The sequence below is a fragment of the Pongo pygmaeus genome, chromosome 10, assembly GCF_028885625.2.
Source record: "Pongo pygmaeus isolate AG05252 chromosome 10, NHGRI_mPonPyg2-v2.0_pri, whole genome shotgun sequence".
Taxonomy (NCBI): Eukaryota; Metazoa; Chordata; class Mammalia; order Primates; family Hominidae; genus Pongo; species Pongo pygmaeus.
This window is the reverse complement of record NC_072383.2, coordinates 52,028,441-52,051,778: the sequence shown is the minus strand read 5'-3', so window position 1 is coordinate 52,051,778 and position 23,338 is coordinate 52,028,441. Positions and strand designations below refer to the sequence as shown.

Here is a 23,338-nt window from a genome sequence, read left to right as displayed (position 1 = left end):
AGCTACAAAAATTAGCCAGGCATGGTGGCGGGCACCTGTAATCCCAGCTACTCGGGAGGCTGAGGCAGGAGAATGCTTGAACCCGGGAGGCAGAGGTTGCAGTGAGCTGAGATCGTGCCACTGCACTCTAGCCTGGGCGACAGAGCGAGACTTGGGTCTCAAAAAAAAAGAAAAAAGAAAAAAAAAGAAAAGAATACCTCTGAGTGGCCTGTACTTCCTCTCCCTCCTGACATTCTCCCCAGCTCACACATTTTGTCCTACCCTCCATCTTCCCCTCCACCTCACGAAAGCCCCCCCACCAGTCGTCCTCAATCGAAGCTCGCCTTAGTGGGGAATGCCGCGGATTTAGGCCCTGGATAGATGCTCCCGGACGCCACCCCACCCCAATCCAGGTCATCTCTACAAGGTGCCTCAGTTCTGAATTTTCTGTCATCTTCCAGTTGCCCTAATGATCTCGGTTACAAGCTTCTATTTCCATCTCCTCAGGTCCATTGATGGCAATCTCTTCGCTGAGACCTTCCCTAAGGACCCAGGCATTCAGACCCCAGCCAGAACTCAACCTGGGATCCATCTTCAACATCCCATTTCACCTCAGAGGCCCAGCCCCCAGGCATCCTGCTCCAAAGCCGGAACAACAAACTAGGACCCAAACAATTTCTGCTGCACTTCCCCTGCCCCCTGCTCAGTCCATCACTCTGGAGGGAACCTAGGTATCCCACCCAACCCAAGGCCCATCGCGTCCCAGAGTACTTAGGCACCCCCGCCCCCCTCCCCCCCCCACTCCCCTGCCCACCCCATATCAGCCCAGAACCAGACTTCCCGCCCTCAGACTCAGCCCTTCCCGGGAACCCAGGCATCCTAGTTTCCAGCTTCGTCCATCACCTCACACCGTCTTCTAGACGTCCTGTTCCCCCAGCCCTGGCCGCAGTGACACCGTAAACCCAGGAGGCCAGCAGGCAGCAAGAAGAAGGGCGGGAGGAAGCGGGAGGGGCCAGGACGCCCCCTCGCGGAGCCCTGAGTGCCCGGGTCCCCTCCTCCCGTCTTCACCTGCTGAGGGCCCCGCCCCCGCTCCGCCTCGGCCGGCCTCTGCTCCTCCCCGGCTCCTCCCCCCGTACCCCCATCCCGGCCAGAACGGCCCCCGGGACAGAGCGACGCGGAACCCCGGGCGCCTGGGTCCCCAGCATGATCCTCGGTGAGTGGTCTCTGCGACTCCAGGCTCCCGGCTCCTGGGTTGCTCTCTGTGGGTCACCCACCGCCCCCCCTCCCCACCATCTCCCGGCACCGCGGTGACTGCGGCCGCCCGTCAGCGACCGGTTCCCCCTCCCCCTTCATCTGGCTCCACATCTGGGGTCCCCTCTTCCCCTCTTTTCCAGGCTGCCGCTGCTCCGGGTAATCTAGGGAGTGGTAAAGCGGGAGGCAGAGCGGAGTGAGACCCCCGCCCCATAATTAGAACATTGCGTATTCATGAGGCTCATGAATATTATATACCAGTCTACGAGAGGCTGGGGGAGGGGGCTGGTCCTGGCCTGGTGGAGTTGGGGGAAAGGTTCTGACCCGTCTCCCGCCCCAGCGTCTTCCCCCACCCTTAGCTTAGACACTCCGACATCCTTCTGGGCCCAGGATAAGGGGGAAAGGAGGAAGTGGGGGGTGGAAGGAGAAGATGGTGGGTGTAGCTTCGAGGTGAGTGTGGTGGGAGGTGGGAACCTGAGGGCCGGAGATAAGAGGGCTGGGGAGCAGAGGGGCTGGGGAGAAGAGGGGCTTGGGAGAAGAGGGGGTGGGGAAAATAGGGGGTGGGAAACTGTCCATCCAGGGCTCCTGCGGCTCAGAGCCTGTCTCCACAGCCATCCTGCCTCAACACGCCGAGACCTGCCCCTCTCTCTCCCTGCTCTAGCTGCCTAAGTCCCTCTTTCCTGACTTCCTTCTTCTCCCTCCACCCCTGCCTTGGGCCGGGGGCACCAGGAGAGGGAGGGGCAATGGAGAGGGTAAGGATGGGGGATGGGAACTCCCGCTGGGCTCTGACAGCCCGTCAGCCACAGCCACCCCATCCTCATGACCTACATCAGGAAGGGAGCCCCAGGGGTGGGGGAGGAAAGGGCCTAGCTGTGCTCTGGACTCTGCATCAGCGCCGGCTGCATGCCCCTGCCCTCCACCCTGCCTCCACAATAGTCCACAGGCCTGCTCTGACCTCTGCCCTCCACCCTGGCTAGGCCGGTTTCTGGGATCTGTTTATGATGGGAGCCCCCCAACCAGGCCTAGACACCTGTGGTCTCTGTGCCCCCAACTGAGGACACTTGGCTCCATGCTGGTACCTGGAGGGCTTGACTGGCTCCTGCACTCATCCCTCTCCTGAGTCCCTCTGCTATTTGTCTTCCTTTCTTACCTTCTTTCATTTCACCGCCTATCCCTGTTGACTACCTATCGTCCTTCTGCCCTTCCTCCATCTCTTTTTCTCTCCTCCTCCTGTGTGTCCTCAGTCTCTCTCTGCTGTATGTCTCACCCCTTCCACCTGGCACTCCACCTATCTATTGAATGGATGACTGAACGAAGGTATGAATGGCTGGTTGCCTGCCTCCTTCTCAAGAGCCTCTCCAGCAGGAGAAGGTATTACCCACCCTTCTATGAATACCACCCTGACGCTAGAGTGACCCCCACCAACGCACGTTGCACTCAGTCCCCCAGAGCACAGGATCCACTTTCCTCCAACCTGTGTGATCCCTGCACCCTGGCTCCACCCTGGGCACAGCTCGAGAGGCAGCATCGTGCTTGCCCAGAATAGGCTGGCATAAGCCGTGCTTTCCCTGGTCAGCAGGCCCTGAAAAGGACATCATGGACCTGCTTGCTGGAGGCTGACCAAGACCCCAGCCACAGGAATAATTCCTGGGTCCACATTTTCTGAAGCTGGACCACAGCCATGAGTGGTACCCTCACATCCCCCTGGAGGACACTGTAATTAATTCCCTCCTTATGCCAAGCCCACAGAGTGCGGGAAGTCTGGCAAAGCCCACACACCTTAGCCCTCTATGAGGAAGGAAGGAGAGAGGGAGGAAGCTGCCAGCCAGGGCTCAGGCCCCACCCCCAGGGACCCCCAGGGACCCTACAAAGGTTTCAGTTCTGAACACTTAGGTCCTCTGAATCCGTGTGCATGGTAGCCCTGGAGGGACCCTAAAACCTCCCTGCCTAGCATGTGACACCCAGCCAGCCTGCTCAAGATCGAGAGTCTGGGCCCCAGGTTTAAGATGGCAGTTCTGGGCTCAGGTTCCCTGTTCTAAGCCTTTCTATACCATCCTTTCCAACTGAGTCCCTGGTGCAGTAAGGGTAGTGGCACATTGAAGGAGGCCCTTTCCTATCAAGTGGGGAAAGATTCCCAGGGGCCTCCCTGCTCTCCCCTTCCCAGTCAACTCCTCCCTCTAGGCCCAGTCCCCGCCCACATCCACCCTGGGGTTATTAGGCATGGTGTTTTGAGTAGTTGTTCATAATCATCCCCCTTGTCTCTTTCATCTTTGACTTCAAAGCCTTTCCAGTCCTCAGCCTGCCTCCTGCCAAGATGGGGGAATTGAGGCAGAAGGGGACATATACATGGAACTTGGTAAAAAAGACCCAGGGGTTCAAAGTTTTCCTCCCACCCCCACCCTCAATTTTAGGCACTTCTGGGGAGGGAGACAAGGCCAAAGGGCCTGAAGGGAAAAAGAGATTAATTAGAGAAGAGATCTCCATTTCTCCTTTGGCCCAAGTCTAATTCCCATTTTAACCCAGTACTGGCCCTGTGTTTTTTATCACCCTGGGCCCTAACTACTTGCAACCTTAACCCCAATATCTCTCTCTGATCTTAATCCCATTCTGGCCCAGTCTTCCAACCAACACTAACCCACAGCCCTATACGAACACTTTTCCTGGCTCCTATTCCTCTTCAGATGCAGCCACTCCCTAACCATTCTTTAACAACAGGGCTTGAGGCATGGGGCCCCACCTAAAACAGCCAAAGCGCTGGGGCTCCAGACCAGGCCCCAATTTCTGGGGAAGAGGGAAAGCAAAAGACCAATAGAGGAAGCCAGATGTGGCCTGGTTGAAGGTCAGTGCTGACAGGGCAACTTGAGCAGGATCAAAGTGCCCAGGGCTAAGTAGGATGTGAAAATGGACAGATGGACATCCATCCAAGGGTCTGGAATTCACCCCCTCTAAATCATGTTGGGAGCTTTCTTTAATAAAGCATTTAGCAATTCCTGATGAAGCTGGGTGGGGCTCTATCTGCTGGAGGTAATTACTCTAATGAGCTTCCCTCAAGAGTGGCCTGCCCCAGCCAGGCCTCAGCTCCTCCCTTGCCTTGCCTGACATGGGTGCCACACACACACACACACACACACACACACACACACACACACGCACAGTTACACACACTTCAATTTGCTCTCCACCTCTTCTGCCAAACCTGCCTGGAGATTTTACCTAGCTAGAAGTCAAAAGCCCTACATTTCCTACTCAGTTCCTGCCTCTCCAGCCATTCCTATATTCCTGCCTTTTCCCCTCCTCCCTTTCCAGATCTACCCAGAAAAGTGTAGTGCTTGAAAGCCCTGTCTCTGGAACCAGACAGACAGGTTCACATCACTCACTAACTGTGTGACCTTGGCCAAATAACTCCCCTTCTGAGCCAATTGTCATCATCTATAAGATGAGATTCATTTATTCAGCAAATATTTATTGAGTTCTCACTGTGACATGCCAGCATTTTACATGGATTTGTTCAATCCTCTCAACAACTTGGTGAGGCAAGTAGTGTTGTTTTCATTTGACAGATGAGAAATGAGACTGAGAGTCAGAGAACCTAGCTGCTCACCCAGCTAGTGAGTGGTGGGACCACCTACTGGGAGATTGTGTATGTAAAGTGCCTGGCCTATAGTAAAGCCTCAAAAAGCGGCAACTATTGTTAGCCTCAGAAAAAGAGAGGGAGGGGCCTGAGGCCTGGGCTACCTGAAACCAAGAGTCCTGTTTCTGCCCACCCGGCCCAAAAGCTGCCATCTGCCTCTCTCGCCACCTCAGAATGGAGTGGACACAGGAATCTGGGAAGGATATAGTTTGTCTCCAGTTGCCCGCCCTGCTTCCTTCCCTCACTGTACCCTCATTTGACCCCTCTCCCACTCCCCTCCCCTCCCCCGCTCACCCAGGGCTCATGTCTGTGGAAAAGATGAGTTGCTAGCCATAGATAACTGAGTGGCTGCTACCTGTTTTCCTCTATCCCTCCTCTGGAGGAAAAATGAAGACTCCAACCTGAGGAAGTGCATGGAACCTGCTCTCCCCTTCCTCTCCTTGAACAAGATGGAAGCCTGTGCTCAGATCTCTGCTTCAGTTAAATTCAAGCCCTTTGGGAGTAAGGTAGCAGAGAAAGAATTTGTTATAGAGTCCAACAGATCTTGATCTATATCTCAGCTCTGATATTTACAGGCTGTGTGACATCAGCCAAGTTTGTTAACTTCTCTGAGTCTCCATTTCCTCATAAGTCAAGTAGAAAAATATTATCAGCTACTTCATTGAATCATGGCTACTTCATTCAGCTACTTCAGAGGTTAAATGTGATAATACTTGGAATTCATTACCTGGCACATAGTAGCCTCAAATTTTTTTGTGTGGCTTTTTCTGGAACTCTGCTGTGTCCTCTTAAGATGGCTTTGAGGAGTGGGAGCCTAGAGAAATCTAGGACCAGGGAAAGGGTCAAGCCAAGCTTCAGCCTCTGGTGCTCTGGGGCAGGGCAAGAGCCAGCCAAAAACCAGCTGCTGGGGGTAGATGCTGGGTGCAGGGGACGCTGGGAGCACTCAGGTTTCTCTCACCATTCCTGATGCCGCCTGGGGCTCATTAAGGCTGCCCTGGCCTTGGGTAACAGGCAGTAAGGGAGGGTGGGGCACAGAGGGGAGATGCCATGAGGGGACAGACCAGGAAGGGGAGATGGTCAAGCTGCCCCATCCATCTGTCTGTCCCTCTCTCTTCTCTTTTATCTTTCTCGCTGTCTCTGTTCTCTGTCTTTCGGTCTGTCTGCCTTAGTCTCTAGTTCTGTGTCCACCTTTTCGGCAGTGTCTCTCTGTTTGTTTGTCTGATTTCGCTTTCTGACATCTCTCCATTGTTGTCTATCCTTTTCTCTCTCAGTGTCACTGTCTGATTCCTCAGTCACCTATTCCTGCTGCTACCACTCTCCCATCCTCTCACTCACTTTCATCTGTCCGTCTCTCTGTGTGTGTGTGTGTGTGTGTGTGTGTGTGTGTCCTCTCTCCACCCCATCCCAACCTTGAAGGTGACAGAGGAGGGAATAGACACAAAGCATACAGACCCCCAGCTACTTAAGGGTCAAAGCCAAGGATCTTACCCTCTCCTTCAGCCCTGAGAATTCTGAAGCCCAAACTCCCAGTAGCCTTGACCCCCTGCTCTGTCTCAGTCACCCTGACCACCCATCCTGGCATGGGGTGAAAGAGACAGACCCCTCCAGACCTTTCTGGACCAGCTCCCAGCCCCCAGCTGTGCCTGAGCCCTCCCCACCCCCTCCCTGTCGCCTCAGATTCCCCTAATCCCTGCTCCCCTGCCCTCCCCTCTGCCCCACTTTTCCAGGATTCTGATTGGCTAATTCTACTGACTGGGCTGAGGGGGAGGGGGCTGGCAAGGGAGGGGGCAGAGGGCAGAACCAAGGGAAGGGGACGCTGTCAGGCCCAGGCCCCTGGGGGGCCAGGGCCAGGCCACTGCCTGGGGGCAGCAGGCACCAGAAACTAAAGGTATGAAAGGGGGTAGTCTCTGGAGGGAACAGGAAGGGATCCTGGGGACCTTCTGCCCTAGTAAGGTCAAGGGAGGACGGGCCAAGCACGCAGCCTCCTCGGTTTGCCTTTGTTCCTGGGAACCCCTGTTGCTGTCAGGGGGTTACTGGAGCAGTGAAGGGTGGCCGGAACTCCCCAACTGGTGCACAGCAGGGTCGCAGAAGGGAGCTGGGCCAGTGGAAGCCCAGAAGGGCTCTGAGGACCTTTGGGCTGCCCCTTTGGAGTCTGGTGGAGTTCCTCCCCTGACTCTGAGAGGAGGAGGAGAAGGTTTCAGAGGAGGGTAGTTGAATGGCTGGCCTGGACTTTCATTTCCCCTTGGGGTCAGACCCAGGCATTCCCCGCCCAGAGGCCAGGTCAAGGTTCCTCCTGCAGAACTGGACCTGTAGCTGAGCATTCCTGGTGAGACAAAAGGGCATGGGGGAAGACTGAGGAAGGTTGGGAGAAGGGGCTCTGAGAATGGCCTTAGGTAGTTCACCTCCCAGAGCAAAAGCCACCCAACCCACTACCTACCCCCACAGATGTCAATAGTTAATTAAGAATTATAATTAGAGCAAAATCTAATTCTAGGGCATCTGAGAGATTCAGCAGCCCCCTCCAAATCTAAGTCTCAATATCCCCCTCTGGTCAGTGGGATGAATCACCCACTTGACTCTCTTCTTCCTGGGGCGATACCAAGCTTAAGATCCCCTGGGGGAAAGCAAAACCAGAAGAAGAGGGTGGCCAGGGGCTTGAGGCTGGGAGTCCTGCTGGTTCAGCAGGCAGCCTGCAGAAAAGGTATGAGCTCTTACTGGGTCTGTAATGTGCCTAAAGAGTTTGGGGGAGGGAGGTTGGAAAAGGGGGAAGTGAAAACCACCCAGAAGGGAAGGACCGGTCTACACCCTCCCCCAGGCCCACAGGGCACTGTGCTCCATTGCTCTGGAGCCAGCAGGGGAAGTGTGTACACTATGTGCACTCAGGGTGACACTTCTGAGTGTGGGGGCCCTGGCTAGGGAGTGGGACTGGCAGGCTTGGGTGGGGTTCCCAAGCTTTAATCTTCCTACCCCACAGAATGTTTTCTCTGCCCTTCAGGCAGCCTGAGCCGGGCAGGGCCCCTGCCTCTGCTACGGCAGCCCCCCATCATGCAGCCGCCACTGGACCTCAAGCAGATCCTGCCCTTCCCACTCGAGCCGGCCCCTACCCTTGGCCTCTTCAGCAACTACAGCACCGTAAGTAGCAGCCTACCTGCCTTCTCCATCCTCTTGTGACCCGACCTTTCTCTCTCAGACCCATCTCTGCCCTCTTCTCCTGTTTCTAATTCTTTATCTCCTCTTATGACCCCATCTTCCTTAATTCTAGTTAATTTTGAGTATTGTGGGCCATCTGGTACAGTGTTAACAACAATAATAATAGCTAATATTTGCTGAGGTCTTGCTACGGGCCAGACACTGTGCTAAGTGTTTTATATGAATTATCTCATTTAGTCCTGTAGTGAATCGCCCTACCATCTAGAGAAGTAATGAGACTTAAATTGGTGATAGTAACAGTAGGGAGGTAGGAGGGGTGTAGGTGCTGAATCCAGAAAGAGGGAATGAGCAGGAAAATAAGCATGCCTGTTTGTAAGTTTCACCTCTCTGGAGTCCACGGCTGAGTGGGTAGCATCAATGGGATAGGGCTTGGAGGACTGGCAAGGTGGTCTAGATTTAACACAATATGAAATAAGGAGGTGCTGTCTATTCGTGTGTTTGTTTTTATGAGACGGAGTCTCACTCTGTTGCCCAGTCTGGTGTGCAGTGGCATGATCTTGGCTCACTGCAGCCTCCACCTCCCCAGTTCACCGATTCTCCTGCCTCGGCCTCCCAAGTAGCTGGGATTACAGGCTTGTGCCACCACACCGGGTTAATTTTTGTATTTTTAGTAGAGATGGGGTTTTGCCATGTTGGCCAGGCTGGTCTCAAGCTCCTGACCTCAGGCCTCAGCCTCCCAAAGTGCTGGGATTACAGGCATGAGCCACCACGCCCAGCCACCACTGTCTATTCTTGAGCAGGAGAGTGACTTGGTAAGAGCAGCGTTTGAGAAGGTGAGCGGGGCGACTGGATGAAAGGGAACAGAGGCGGGAGGAAGGTGACAGTTAGGAGGCTGTCCTAGCAATGCAGGCCCAAGGGAAGCCTCAAAAGCCAGACTGGGCTGGTGGCAGTGGCGGTATGAGTGGAGAGAAAGGGAGAATGGTGGAGGTAACTTCAAGGAAATATTGACAGGTCATGGTGACCAACTGGTGTTTGGGGGTGGGGGAGAAGAGAAGGAATGAGTCAAGGATGACTCCAGCATTCAGGCCTTTGTGATTGGACGGAAGTCACCATTGACAGAGGCAGAGGGTTGGAAGAGGAAGCTGGTCTCCAGTGAGGGTGATGCTTTAGCATGTGGTGCTAAAGCTAAAGCTTTATTTGTTTTTTGTTTTGTTTTGTTTTGTTTTGTTTTTGAGATGGAGTCTTGCTCAATCTCTCAGGCTGGAGTGCATGATGATCTTGACTCATTGCAACCTCCGCCTCCTGGGTTCAAGCCATTCTCCTGCCTCACCCTCCCCAGTACAGGCACGTACCGCCATGCCCAGCTAATTTTTGTATTTTTAGTAGAGACGGGGTTTCACCATCTTGGCCAGCCTGGTCTCAAACTCCTGACCTCGTGATCCGCCTGCGTCAGCCTCCCAAGTGCTGGGATTACAGGCTTGAGCCACCGTGCCCAGCCTATTTGTTTTGTTTTAAAAAATAATAATAAATATTTTTTAAAAAAGGATATGATGATTTGGCATACCAGTAGGACATTGAGCCCAAAATGTCCTACAGATAGTTAGAATTTGAAGCCTGGAAGGTGGGCTAGAGCTAAAGGTTTGGGGAAAGTCAGCCTTATTCAACTTAAATAATCCACATCAAACCATATTTAGCCATAAACATGTATTGAGCATCGACTACACGCCAGGCACTGTAGCAGATGTTTCTATCTGCAATCTCATTTCACCTTCACAACAACCCAACAAGGTAGACATTATTATTCCATTTAACAAATAAGAAAGCAAAAACTAAGGCTCAGAAGGGTTTAGTAATTTATATAAGTTGACACAGTATGTGCCTAAGGTATGATTTGAACCCATTGCATCTGACTCCAAACAGACTTATCATTATACCACAGCTGCTCCCCCCAAATGAAGGACCCAGACACACATTTGCATTTCACTTTTAAGTTTTCAGACTGGGCCGGGCACGGTGGCTCACGCCTGTAATCCCAGCACTTTGGGAGGCTGAGGCGGGCAGATCACAAGGTCAGGAGATTGAGACCAACCTGGCTAACACGGTGAAACCCCATCTCTACTAAAAAAAAAAACAACAAAAAATTAGCCGGGCGTGGTGGCGGGCGCCTGTAGTCCCAGCTACTCCGGAGGCTGAGGCAGGAGAGTGGCATGAACCTGGGAGGCAGAGGTTGCAGTGAGCCGAGATTGTGCCACTGCATTCCAGCCTGGGCGACAGAGCAAAACTCCATCTCAAAAAAAAAAAAAAATTCAATTTAACAAAAAAAAAATTTTTTTTGAGCACCTACTATGTGCTGGGTACCGTGCCTGGTGTCAGGGACACGGGACTCAGTTACCACACTTGGGGAGCTCATAGTTTAGTAGGAAGGATAACAAGTTAACAGTTACCCTATACAGTGTGAGGAGAGCTGCCTCAGAGGCATTTTGCTTGCATGGAAGCCCAAGTGTCAAGAAAGACCTTCCTGGATGTGGTGGGGCCTAAGGGACCAACCAGAGTTAGGCAGAAAAACAGAGAGCAGAGGAAAAAGGGATTTTACCTGGAGCAGGTGACATATAATTTGGGCTTTGAAAAATTATTGGCAAGATTTTTAAAGTAGTCTTAGAGAACATTCCAGACTGAAGTAAGTAGCATGAACAAAGGCTAGAAAGGAGCATTTGAGAAAGTGCAAGATTGGATGTGACTAGGTCATAAGATGGGGAGAAAACTTCCCCCCATCTAAACACCTGACTTACACTTGACCTCAGATCTTAGCAACCCCATCATTGTCCCCATTGTATAGATGAGGAAACACAGATGCAGAAAGGTTAAGTGAATTGTCCAAGGTCACAAAGCTACTTAGTTGATTGGATAATCCAGGGTTTCGACTCCTGCAGAGTTCATGGCTCCACTGCCTCTAGCAGAGGTATTTAAAGCGATGAGCATGGATAAGCTTGAAGAGTTCAGCAGGGTGTTGAACTGCATCCTGCATCTGATTGGCAGGATTTAAATTGATGTTCCAAAGTACTGGCTGTGTGATCTTAGGCAAGTTATTTAACCATTCTGAACCTCAGTTTTACCAACTGTAGAATGGGATAGTTTTTTTTTTTTCTTTTTTTCTTTTTTTTGAGACAGAGTCTTACTCTGTCCCCCAGGCTGGAGTGCAGTGGCCCAATCTCCGCTCACTGCAACCTCAGCCTCCTGGGTTCAAGTAATTCTCCTGCCTCAGCCTCCAGAGTAGCTGTGGCTACAGGTGCACACCACCACGCCCAGCTAATTTTTGTATTTTTATTAGAGACAGGGCTTCACCATGTTGGCCAGGATGGTCTCAATCTCTTGACCTTGTGATCCGCCCGACTTAGCCTCCCAAAGTGCTAGGATTACAAGCATGAGCCACCGCGCCCGGCCAATTTTTGTATTTTTAGTAGAGACGGAGTTTCACCATGTTGCCCAGGCTGAGAATGGGATAGTATTAACACCAACTCACAAGGTTGTGAGATCATATTACATAATCATAATGCCTAGCACAAACTAAGTGCTCAATCAGTGTTAGCTGCTATGATTATTATGCTATTGCTATTGTTTTTATTTAAGAGAGAAACATAGGATGGTCAAGGCCTTAGCCTTCGGGAACATGCAGAATTAGGCAGTGGGAACAGGAAGACGCTTCAGCAAAAGGAATGGAAAAGCCACTGGAGGGGGTGGGGAGGGAAATACATTCCTGTAGAGTTGGAAAAGCCAAGGGAGAGAGTGTGGCGGGCTGCCTCAATACTGTCAAATTCTGCAGGAGAATGAGGACTGCAGAAAAGCTGCAGACAGGCCTTTGGAAGTACTGTGCAGCAGTTAAGTACGTGGCTTTGGAGTCAGACTGCCCAGGTTTAAATTCAAATCCCAGTTCAGCCACTTACTAGCTTATGACCTTGGGCAAATTATTTAACCTCTCTAAACCTCAGTTCCCTCCTCTATAAAATGAAGATAATAATAGTACTTACTTCAAATAGTGGTTGTGAAGATTAAATTAGATAATCCATGCAAAGAGCTCAGTACAGAAGCTGGCACATTGCAAAGGCTCAATCAACATTAGATGGTGGTGGTGATATTATTATTCATGACGGAGTCTCTCTTTCCCAGTGGACTGGCACCTCCAGCGCTCTCTCCTACTTGGGCAGTTCCTACTCCTTAGACCTCTTCTAGAATTACTGTCTCCCCTCATTCTCCTCCCACTCACTCCACTGCTTCCCTCTGCCCTTGGACGTCCCTCACTGTTTCCCAAAGCCACCCTCTCTCTAGATCCAGTCCCCTGCTTCACTAATGTCTCTGCCTTAGGTGGAATGGGAGAAGATGAGACCTAGAGATGAAAGACTGGGAATCCCAGGACCTGTCTAGACAGAACGAGGTGTCTGGGGGAGTGGGCTGCTGGGCTCTACAGCCTCTGGTCCCCCAGTGCTGCCCCCACTGAACCGCCAGAGGGCAGCAGGTGCACGAAGCGTGGGCTTTCAGGGAGCCTGGTTCTCCGGCAGGTGGCGGGCGCGGGTAGGAGGTGGGAAGAAGTTAGGAACGACATCCCCAGTCTGAGGTCGCTTTTGCCCTGGGTGCCCTCAGCTACACAATTTGGAGGAGTCTCTGAGAGAGCAGTGCCTGACACCTGGGTATCTGGGCTCAGTTTCCCATCCCTAGGGAGGGAAGTGACTTGTAAAAAGGTAGCAGCATAGGGGCCGCCGTTTGCAGAGGAAGCTGAGGAAGAGTCGTCTGGGGACTCTGAAGACAGACTGTCAGCAGGGGATCTAGGGAAGGTGGGGCAAAAGGGGTGAAAGAAAGGAGAAATGTCTGAGTTGGTGGGGACCCTGGACCCAAGAAGGAGCCCCAGTGGAGGCAACGAGGTCATCTGGTCAATGCCCCTGCCGCGGGGCTAAGTGGCTCCTTCTCTTCAGAGCAAGCTCTTTCCTAGGAGTGTCTGAATGATGGACATCCCCCTCTTTCCGCCCTAGCCCCCTTTCATTCCTCTTCAGCTCCCTGTCCCTGTCCCCGCCCCCGTCCTCGGCCCCGCCTCCGGGGCGGGCTCCGGCCCGGGCCAGCGCCGCCTCCCCTTCTCCCCGCCGGCCGGGCCGCACAGCCCCGAGCCGCCCGGGCAACGAGCGCCGCGTCCCTGGCCTGCCCGGCCCGGCCAGGCTCGGCCCCCCAGCCCGGGTCCGCCACCCCGGGCCATGGAGCCGCGGCCCCCAGGGTCTCGCAGGGTAAGCCACCCGGCCCCTCCTCTCTCCCTGACTCCCGCGGCTGCCGCAGCGCACCCCCACCCCGTCCCCGCCCGCCCCTGCGGGGCTGGCTACCTCTCCCTCTGCCTAGTCCTCGGGTTGTCCGGCCCATCCCCCACACCGGCGCGGCCCTAACCAATCTCGGGATCCCAGCTCATGCCCCCAGACTACTGCCACCACACTGGATACCCTGACCTCTGCTTCCCACATTCTTGGAGTCCCCCAGATCTTCAGACTTCCTGTCAGGTCCTACACCTGCCCTCCAATGACCACACTGATCAGATCCCTCCTCTCCAGCCCCAGCCCCTTCCCAGCATCCCTCCCCCACCAGCTTGCACCTGCTCTCTAGATACCCCCTAACTCCCTCTCTTTCCTATCTCAGTCCTCCCTCAGGTATTCCCATCCCTGAGATTCCACCACCTTTCCCTTTTCGTCTTAATTTTGGTGGGTGGGGAAGTGGGATGCTCACACAAGGGGCAGCAGTTCCATCAGACAAAGGGCAATGGAAGGAAATATAATCATAGCACCCCTCGTGTTCCTGATCTGGTTTCCGCCTTCCCTCTCCCTTGCCCTTCCTGATTCATTTTGCCCCAGCTTCAGGGAGCGGTTCCCCTTCATGTCTACTGTTGGAGGGCAGGTGGGAGGGGACTGTTTTATGGACCTTTCCAGGCCGTGTCCAAGCCAGCATCCCAGGGAAGAGGCTCTGGAGTGAGATGGGCTCTGGGAGGTGCTGGCCTTCACCCCTCCCCAGGGAGCCCTCATCTAGGTCACTGGGGCCTCCTGACCTTGGCCTGGAGCAGCACTTCAGTGGCTCACATTCCACCTGCACAGGGATTGGGCCCAGGAGTCCTCACCTTCATCCTGGTGTCTCCTTAGTTCCTGGAGGACGGTGGGAAGCACCCACCTGACTCCACTGCTGCACTCTTCCCCACTCCCCACTCCCACTCCTAGTTGGTGTTTATGGGCTTAAACCAGGGGAAGGAGTTGTGCAAGAGCTAAGGTTCTCACCCTGGAGGAAGGACCCAGGTAGGGCAGGAACCATTCTCATGGTATGGATGTTGGGATGTCCAGTCCACAAGTCATCCTCGGGGTACTGTGTCCTCAGCCCCTCTGGAGAGCAGGCTGGCATGATGGGGCAGAGCACAGACAGAACTAGGAGACCCTGCTCTCCCCTTCCATCCCACTCCTCTCTCCCTACTGTTTTCATCCGAATTGGGTTTCCTGGCCCAACTTGAGTTTCTGTTTGAATTTCCATTCCCCACCCAGCATGTGAGGAAGCCCAGGGCTGAGGAGAACTCTGGAGCAGAGTTGGGGGTCTCTAAATAGGAAGGATTAAGGCCTGGAGACTGGGAACTGAGAGCAGCAGTCTGTCTCCCCTTTCTGATTAAAGCCTGTCTCCAACTTGGTCTGTCTTTCTTTCTGCCAAACACATCATACATTTACACAGATAAACACACAGCTGAAGATTACACCACCTGACCATTCATGGTGTCACCAAAGCCCCCGACGCAGAAATGTTGATATATAAATGATGTACGCACAGTACATGACACTTATTCACACTCCACCCATGCACAGATTGATCACAGCCTGCCTAACACACACAGACACACCCGTTCTCCTGTTTGGCTTTTCCTTGGATGTGACGGGGGCTTCTGGGAAGCTGAGGTAAAAAAAGTGAGCCCTTAGAGAGGCTTCTTTCCAACCAAGAGTAGGCCAAGAGATTGACACTCGTCAGTCAGACCAGTTGTCTGAACCCAGTCCTGGTCCGTGCCTTCAGCACTACCCAAATGGAGAGTGGATGAGGCCACCATCTATTTCACAGGGATACTAAAGCCCATTTCCTGACATTAACCCCACCCAGCCAGTGAAACTACTGGTGAGAGGCAAAGGAGAGTCCAGAGGACAGGGCTTTCCAGACTCTTACCACTTTCCCCCACTTCTTGTTCTCTCACCAGTGTCTCATTGGAAATCCTAAAGACCTGTCACAGAGACGGGCTCAGCTGAGGAGATAAGGACCCCAAGTCCCCAGCAACTATTTTTCACTTGATCCCTCCACCTAGAATATAAGGTTTCAGTCCTAATTCAGTCCCATTCTTATGAGAGAGCCCAGCCATCCCCCAATCTTCAGTCTCAGCTGCATTCCAGGCTTTCCTCTCCCTAGCTGCCTAGAGGCCAAAAGGGAGGAGAACTGTTGAGGGAGGCAGTTTTCACGCCTCTGAGCCCCTGGTTTTCATCCCCTGATAGCAGAAAGCCTCAGAGAAACTCCCGTCCTCTCCCTTACTCATGTGAACTCTTGGCAGGAGACTGCAAAGACATCTGCTGACCCAGGGTGGGGACAGGGATGGTTCCTAATCCCGCCCAGCCCCACAGCTCTGCCCTAGAAACTCTGATGATCAGGGAGAGAAGGTTCAGAAGATCCCTGGGCTGCCTTGGGCCAGCCCAGCTGCTTAGGTACCCCCACTTAGTCCCCATGATTCACTAGAGCTCCTACTCTCTCCTGAGTTCTTTTACTCCCTCTAGAAGTTGCTGCCTTTAAGAGGTCCAGAGAGTGTGTGTGTTAGGGCGACCGGGGGTCCAGAGTCGGGGGGCTGGGAACATGTGTCTCCTGGGACTAGAGGCTGGGCTTGGTGATAGTCTTACCCCAGAGTGGAGGCCCAAAGGGTTCAGAGGCTTCAGCTGAAGGCCCTAGGATCTAGGGTGCTTTGGGACTTCATGTCAGAGGCCTCTGGTGGATTGGCTTCACTGTAGGAGATAAGTCAAAGGTGTCAGAGCTGGATGTTCATGGTATGACGGACCAAGGCAGGAATCCAGGTTCAGATACCAGATCTGCTATTAACTCACGGTGTGACGTTGGGCAAACCACTTCTATGTTCTGTCAAATGGGAGCATTGGGCTAGTTATCGATCAGGTCCCTTTCAGTGCTATGAAGATTGGGCTAAGAGAGAATCAGAAGACTGAGGCTCAGAGCCCTCAGGCATATTAAGGGATAGAAGGGGTCTGGGGACCTTGGTTCAACACAGATACCTGCGTTGGGGGAATGCTGGACATGAGTTGCGCTAGGGTTCCCGGCTCACCCCAGCCTGCCTCCACAGATGGACCCTGTGCAGAAGGCTGTGCTCTCCCACACTTTTGGGGGACCCTTGCTCAAGACCAAGCGGCCTGTCATTTCCTGTAATGTCTGTCAAATCCGCTTCAATTCTCAGGTAAGAAGCCAAGCTGCTCATCTACCCAGTGGGTGGGGCAGGGGCAGCAGGGGACCTTGAGGGAGGGCAGAGCTGGGTGAGAACACTTACTCTGGGTGAGGGGCAGGGATTGAAGGGATATTAGGCAAAGAGCAGGGAACGGGGATACCGCAGGAGGGGCAGGGTCTTGTGGAAGGCACTGGAGAGGCACAAGAAGTTGCTGTGTATTTTGACATGAAGTAGATCAGTCCTCTAAAGTTGACCTCTCCCTCCCTTGAGACTTGGGCATCCCTGGTTCAGAGCTTCTCGGAACATAGGTGCCCATCAGTGTCTGAGCAGGAGTGTGGCCTCTGGCCCACTGGTTCTTGGGTACAGGGCAGAGTTAGGTGATTGGCTCCCCCACAGAGCCTCTGTCCTCTTTGGCCTCTGCTAAACTCCTCCTTGGCCCACCCACTTCCCTCTAACTTTCTGGCTTCCTTCTCTCTCCACCCCATTTCCACTCTCCTCCCTCCAAATCACACACAAAGCCTGGCCCCTACTCTTATCCCATGGGGCTTTCCCCTGGGGAGAAGCTACCCCAAACCCAAAACCCAGATGTCCAGCCTCCCAGATTTCCTCCCTCTGAGGCTCCACTGGGACTCTTTGGAGTGTGTGTGGGTCTAGAGGGGACTTTGTGGGGTGCAGCCCCTGAGAGCTTTTGGAGAAAAACAGCAGAGCCTCGTTCTGCTGAGTAGGGGAAAATAAAAGCATGTTCTGTTTCTCTACCCAGTACACAGAGACACACACACACACACACACACTCCATACTACTGGGCTCTGCACACCGCTACTTTACCCCTGGGCTGTCAATCTTCTTTTCCTGCCTATCCACACCTTTTATTTCTGCCCTTGTCTGGGTGACCCTGTGCCTCCAGGATTGTACATTCTTAGCGGGGGTATACATGGGAGTGGAGCAGGGTGGGGAAGGGAAGACAGAACTAACCCAGCATTAGGCCTTTGCTTTAGCTTGGACCCCAGACATCCTGTCTATCAACCCTGGCTCCACTCACTGGTGGATGGTGGAAGACTAGAGGGGCAGGGAGCCAATAGCAGATAGCCCTTCCCACTTTTTGCCCTCCCCTCCCCTCCCCCATCAAATGGTTCTGTTTAGACAGCTGTCTCCACTGCTGTTTCTGTCCCCAGAGCTGGGCTTGGGGCCAGGGTCCTCCAGGGTGTCCACAGAGACTTCAGGGAAAATGAGACCCAAGGGGAAGTAGTCAGGACAGAGCCCAGGCATCAGGAATCCTGGAACTTCCAGCCTCAGGGTGAAAGCAGCAAAGGCTGGATCCTAGGGGCAGAGGACTTGGGCACATAGCCTTGGGGTCTAAGAGGATGCTGACTGACTGGATTGCTAGGCCTCTCCCAGTTTAGAACTCTTCCATAGGTTTGTGGTCCCCCTGTCTCTACCAGGACTAGGTGGGGGGTCTGAGTCAGCAGCCAGGCCCTGGGTGTGGTGGTAGGGTGGAGTCTGAACTAGGTGGGGACCTAGGTTCCCAGGGACTCAAGCTTGGGAAGCTAGTCTGAGCCCCAGGAATAACCAGGACTTATTGGCATGGGGCTTTACATCTCACTGGTGTACAAAAAAATTCACTACAGCCTGCTGAGATCACCCCAGGACTTGAGGGAGCTCTGTGGGGAGATCTGCCAGATAAAAGGTGATCTCAGATTCCATTTTCTTCCTCCATCCCTAAAGAGCCAGGCTGAGGCACACTACAAGGGTAATCGCCACGCCCGACGAGTCAAAGGCATTGAGGCCGCCAAGACCAGAGGCAGGGAGCCTGGCGTCCGAGAACCTGGAGACCCAGCCCCCCCAGGCAGCACCCCAACAAATGGGGATGGTGTAGCACCCCGTCCAGGTGTGTCTGAATCCCCCCATATTCTTCAACTGATCTCTGTCTTCTCTATTCTCTCCCCCTTTCCCAGAACTCTCCTCTGCTTCCATCTCTCTCTTCCTCAGTCCCTATACCCCCACCCCCACCCAAGGTGAGTCCTGGAGCCAAGCACAGTGATGTAAAATTTCCATCCTGTCACCCTTACCCCCACCACAGCTCCTCTCAACAGAGTCCCCACTGTCTGTCCTCCCCACAGCCCAGTGACTCAGAGAGGGGCTAGGGTGAGGCCACCTGGCAAACATCCCCAAGAAAAAGAGAACCACCAAATCCAGAGAGAGGCCTTTTCATCTTAGGGAGACAGGCAGGGAAGGGAATCAGAATATCTGAGTTCCTGCCCTACTGGGGCTCCCCTCAGGGAAGACAGAGAGTGCAAGAAACCCAGGAAACTCCCTGGATGATCTTGGGTAGTAGACATTTTGACCTCCCTAGTCAGAGTATTTTTTTTTTTCTGGGAAATAGAGGAGTGAGACTAAGATCTTTGAGGTCTTTTCCAAGTTTACAAGATTCCTTTTCCCTCATGGCTGGTGACCATCCTCAGTCATACTTCCAGCCAAGAAACTGGAAAGCAGGAATATTGAGACAGGAAGATATGATGAGCCACCCCCATCCTGGGATTACCACATCAGATGTCAATCATGGCCAATTCCAGAGAGACCTAACATCTCCATCCTTATCCTTGCCTGTCCTTCCTGCCCCACCCTAAGAAGAATGAGAAACAAACATCTGTACTACCAGCTTGGAAACCAGGCCCCCATTCTCAATACACACACACACACACACACACACACACACACACACACACACACACACACACACACAGAACCCCCTCAGGGATGCACAGACAGAGTGAGTGGGCAGGCGGGCAGGTGGGGGAACTGAGTTCTGTTTTTCGTTTGTTTGTTTTTTGAGACAGAGTCTCACTCTGTTGCCCAGGCTAGAGTGCAGTGGCACAATCTCAGCTCACTGCAAACTCCACCTCCTGGGTTCAAGCGATTCTCCTGCCTCAGCCTCCTGAGTAGCTGGGATTATAGGCACCTGCCACCACACCTGGGTAATTTTTGTATTTTTAGTATAGAAAGGGTTTCACCATGTTGCCCAAGCTGGTCTCAAACTCCTGACCTCAAGTCATCTGCCCACCTCGGCCTCCCAAAGTGCTGGGATCACAGGCATGAGCCACCGTCCCCGGCCACAGGAAGCTGAGTTCTAATTGTACTTTGGCTGCTTCTTAGCCTGATCTTAGTTTGTTAACATCTCTGTAAGATGGAGAGGAAGAGGATGATGATGATGATGGTGATAGCTAACATTTCTTGAATAGCACTTTACACATATTACCTCATTTAATTCCTACAGTATCTCTGAGGATATAGGCAGGATAACTACACCTGCCTGCTTTATAAACCATGAAGTCCTGTCCAGACTGAGATGTGGATGTGCTGTCTGGATTGGGATGGAGGTGAAGAATGTCAGAAAAAAGTAAGAGAAATAAGGGGAAGGACATAGGATGAACAAGCAAATGGGTACCTGGAGGGGTAAGGAGTTCCCCTCCCACAAGCTCCCCACCCCCACTGCCAGCCTCGCCATGACCCGGAAACTGGATCAGCTGCTGGAGCGAGAATGGGAGCGCTAGAGTTTCCCCTGTACAGAGGCCAGAACCCAGCACTGAGGCCTAGGGCCTGTGCATCTTTAATCAAGCCATGAATTATAGAGCAGCCTGCATCCCTGTTTCTTCCCTCTCCGGTTCTGATGTTTCTATTTCCCTTTTGCCATGCCTGTGTTTATCTCTCCAGACCTTTCCTCACCCTGCCTCTGCCCCTTCCTAGGGCTCTTTCGTGTACTTCCTGGGGGCTGGGCAAGACTCCGGGAAGGGGCTGTCCTGGCAGGAAGCCCAGACTGGCTGGCAGGCCACTGAGGGGTATATCCTTGTTGCATGCCTCTCCCCCTGGCTGGGCTGGCTGCCAGCTTCACCCTAAAGGTAGGCTGGTGAGGCTGGACCCCTTGGCCATTCCCAGCTAGTGGAGAATGAGCCAAGCATTGGAGTTTCACACCCAGCCTGCGGCAGCTGGACCACATCTGGCTCTGGACCAGGGCATGAGAGCATGCATGTTGTAACAGGGTGGGGACTCCTGGTCCCTTGCCCTCCAGGAAATGGGGGGGTCTCTTCCACATGAAGAGTCTTCTCCAAGAGCCATCTAGGGTGATCCCCATGTTTCTCCCCCAACAACAGTTTCCATGGAGAATGGACTGGGGCCAGCCCCAGGATCCCCGGAGAAACAGCCTGGCTCCCCATCCCCTCCCAGCATTCCGGAGACTGGTCAGGGTGTAACCAAGGGTGAAGGGGGGACTCCAGCCCCAGCTTCCTTGCCTGGGGGTAGCAAGGAAGAGGAGGAGAAAGCCAAGCGGCTGCTCTACTGTGCTCTGTGCAAGGTGGCTGTGAACTCCCTGTCCCAGCTTGAGGCACATAACAAAGGTATGGACTCCCCTGCCCCCACCCAGACTCTCCTGTCCTCAGGCCACTCCTGCCTCTACATCCTAATGCCCCTGGCTTCCAACATCCCTAGACCATCTAAGACCTATCAGCCTATCTGCCTGTCTCCTTCTCCAGCCATCTCCCCTGTTCCTTAGCCCTTTACTTCCTCAGCTCCTCCCTCCACCTTACTCCTTTACCTATGACTCTCTCCTGATCCACCTGTTTGGGAGGGTCCCACGGAACTTAGAAAGAACCCACACTGTGCCCACCCTCTTCCCCCTCATATTGTAACTGGGAATGTGCATTTTGAGGCCCAGTCGGCCTGGATAATTTTTCTTCCACCCCTTACCTCCTGCCCTCTCTGGGCTCCAGGTACTAAGCACAAGACAATTCTGGAGGCCCGAAGTGGGCTGGGGCCCATCAAAGCTTACCCTCGGCTGGGGCCTCCCACCCCGGGGGAACCAGAGGCTCCTGCCCAGGACCGAACTTTCCACTGTGAGATCTGCAATGTCAAGGTCAACTCGGAGGTCCAACTGAAACAGGTGGGTCTAAGGCCCTTCCCAGGAATTCTGGGACGCTCCACCCGCTAAGTGGGGAAGGGGAGCAAGGAGCTTGAGTAAAGGCCCTTCTTCAGGGTTTTCCCCAGGGGGCCAGATGGGAGGGGGCCGGTGCTTGGAGCTTGAATATATTCCCTCGCTGTTGCCCCTTTCCGGGAGCTCACAGCCCCCTATCCACTGGCCGCCGCAGCACATCTCCAGCCGGCGGCACCGAGACGGCGTGGCCGGGAAGCCCAACCCACTACTGAGCCGTCACAAGAAGTCTAGGGGCGCCGGGGAGCTGGCGGTAAGGCCTGGATGCTGGGGAATTCGGCAATGGGAGGGCGCGGGCGGGGAGGAGAGAGGGACGCGGGCTTTGCCCAGGGAGAGGTGGGGTTTGCAGGACCGCCGGGTGACTTCTCTTCCTCCGCCTTTCGCCCGCTTCAGGGCACGCTGACTTTCTCCAAGGAGCTGCCCAAGTCCCTGGCGGGCGGCCTGCTCCCCAGCCCCCTGGCGGTGGCTGCAGTGATGGCAGCGGCAGCAGGCTCGCCGCTGTCCCTGCGCCCGGCTCCAGCCGCACCTCTTCTCCAGGGACCGCCGATCACTCACCCTCTGCTTCACCCGGCCCCCGGACCCATCCGAACTGCGCACGGACCCATCCTCTTCTCCCCGTACTGACCTCAACCCTGAACCCCTCCCATTCAACTCCCCACCTCCAGCCGGGACCCAGGCGTCCGGGATCCCAGCCCGCCCCTCCTCCCGGCACTCCCTAAATGATCTCTCCTTCCCCCCCCCACCCCGAGATACGGGGTTCCAGGAAAGGGGAGGGGTAGCGGGGGAGGGGGGCTTCAGAAGGGGGGGAACACCCCAGATCTCAGGGAACCCCGCCCCCTGCCTTTCCCTCTCCCCTAGAAAAGGGGGGGCCGTCTCACCCCCGAGCCCCCTTGGAGACACCCCCCCTCCCAAAAGCCATGTCCATCCAGCCCTTTCCCCCCAAACCTAGCACAAAACGGGGTTCACAAGCCATGGTGGGGGTCCCGGGGAGACAGAAATGGATTTTCTTGGCAATAAGCGGACTCTGGGACTCCGGCCCCCTACCCCAAACTGAAGCGCTTCCGTGAACACCCCCGTCCTCCGTAGGGGGAGGGGAGCAGGCGGGATCCTGGGTCCCTCATAAGCACTTTGGTTTTACCGCCTGCAACCTCACTGTGCCCGCCCCGCACCGTGCCCCAGCCCCAGGTCTAGCCGGGCCCATTGCAGGGGGCAGCACTTGGGGGCATCTCCGGCACTTGGGTGGGACCAAGGAGATGCCACCATAGACCTTTCCCTCGCCTTCTTCCTCCCTAGTCCGGGTTCCATTCTTTTCACCAGCACCCATCGCCCAAGGGGTACCGAGGGGGGCAAGGGGTGTCCAGTCCAAGCCCACCCCCCGCCTCGCCTTCCGCAAAACTGTGAGCAAAAAGCAATAGAAGCCTCGCCCCCGCCCCTCCCCTTCGCAGGATTCGCCGAGTCTGTAGCCTCCCCGATCCGAGTTCCTAGACCTCATGGCTGTCCCCTCCCACCAGTCACCTCCACTGCACAACTCGGGCGGGGGTGTGACACCTCTGCCCCGCCCCCGAGTCCGTGGTTTCCGTATCGTCAACCCTTCAGCCGCCGACCCGGGAGGGGTCTGGCCTACACTGGTCTTCCCCTTCCCATCAACTCTTTCTGCTTGACAATGTAGCAACCCCGGCCCCCCACCCACGGTCCTCCCCTTTTTCCTCTCCCTGACAATAAAGTCTGAATTTGTTCTGCCCTCCGCCCCTAGACTCAGACTCTGTCTTTGCCCGCTGTTTTGGGAGCAATTCTGTCATTAAATCTATCTGTATGGGACCGGCACAGAGAGAGGAAAGGGGGCGAGAAGGAGGAGGGAAACGGAAATCG

The 23,338-nt window shown here is 54.4% G+C and overlaps 1 protein-coding gene across 7 annotated transcripts; it reads left to right on the top strand.

The window, feature by feature from the left end:
• Nucleotides 1-295: 295 nt before the first annotated feature.
• ZNF385A (zinc finger protein 385A) lies at nt 296-23,216 on the top strand. 7 transcript variants are annotated; one of them, XM_054445194.2, is made up of 9 exons: nt 296-406; nt 487-1,192; nt 7,857-7,993; nt 16,392-16,502; nt 18,214-18,376; nt 20,637-20,879; nt 21,252-21,421; nt 21,627-21,722; nt 21,863-23,216. In XM_054445194.2, exons 2-9 carry the CDS (start codon nt 1,183-1,185, stop codon nt 22,091-22,093), a joined length of 1,161 nt encoding a protein of 386 aa, XP_054301169.1. In that variant the 5' UTR covers nt 296-406; nt 487-1,182; the 3' UTR covers nt 22,094-23,216. The 7 variants fall into 7 exon arrangements, with proteins under 7 accessions (XP_054301169.1, XP_063528880.1, XP_063528881.1 ...); XM_063672810.1 differs by having other exon boundaries at nt 21,603-21,722; XM_063672811.1 differs by lacking the exons at nt 296-406; nt 487-1,192 and adding an exon at nt 6,663-6,749 and having other exon boundaries at nt 21,603-21,722.
• Nucleotides 23,217-23,338: the final 122 nt, after the last annotated feature.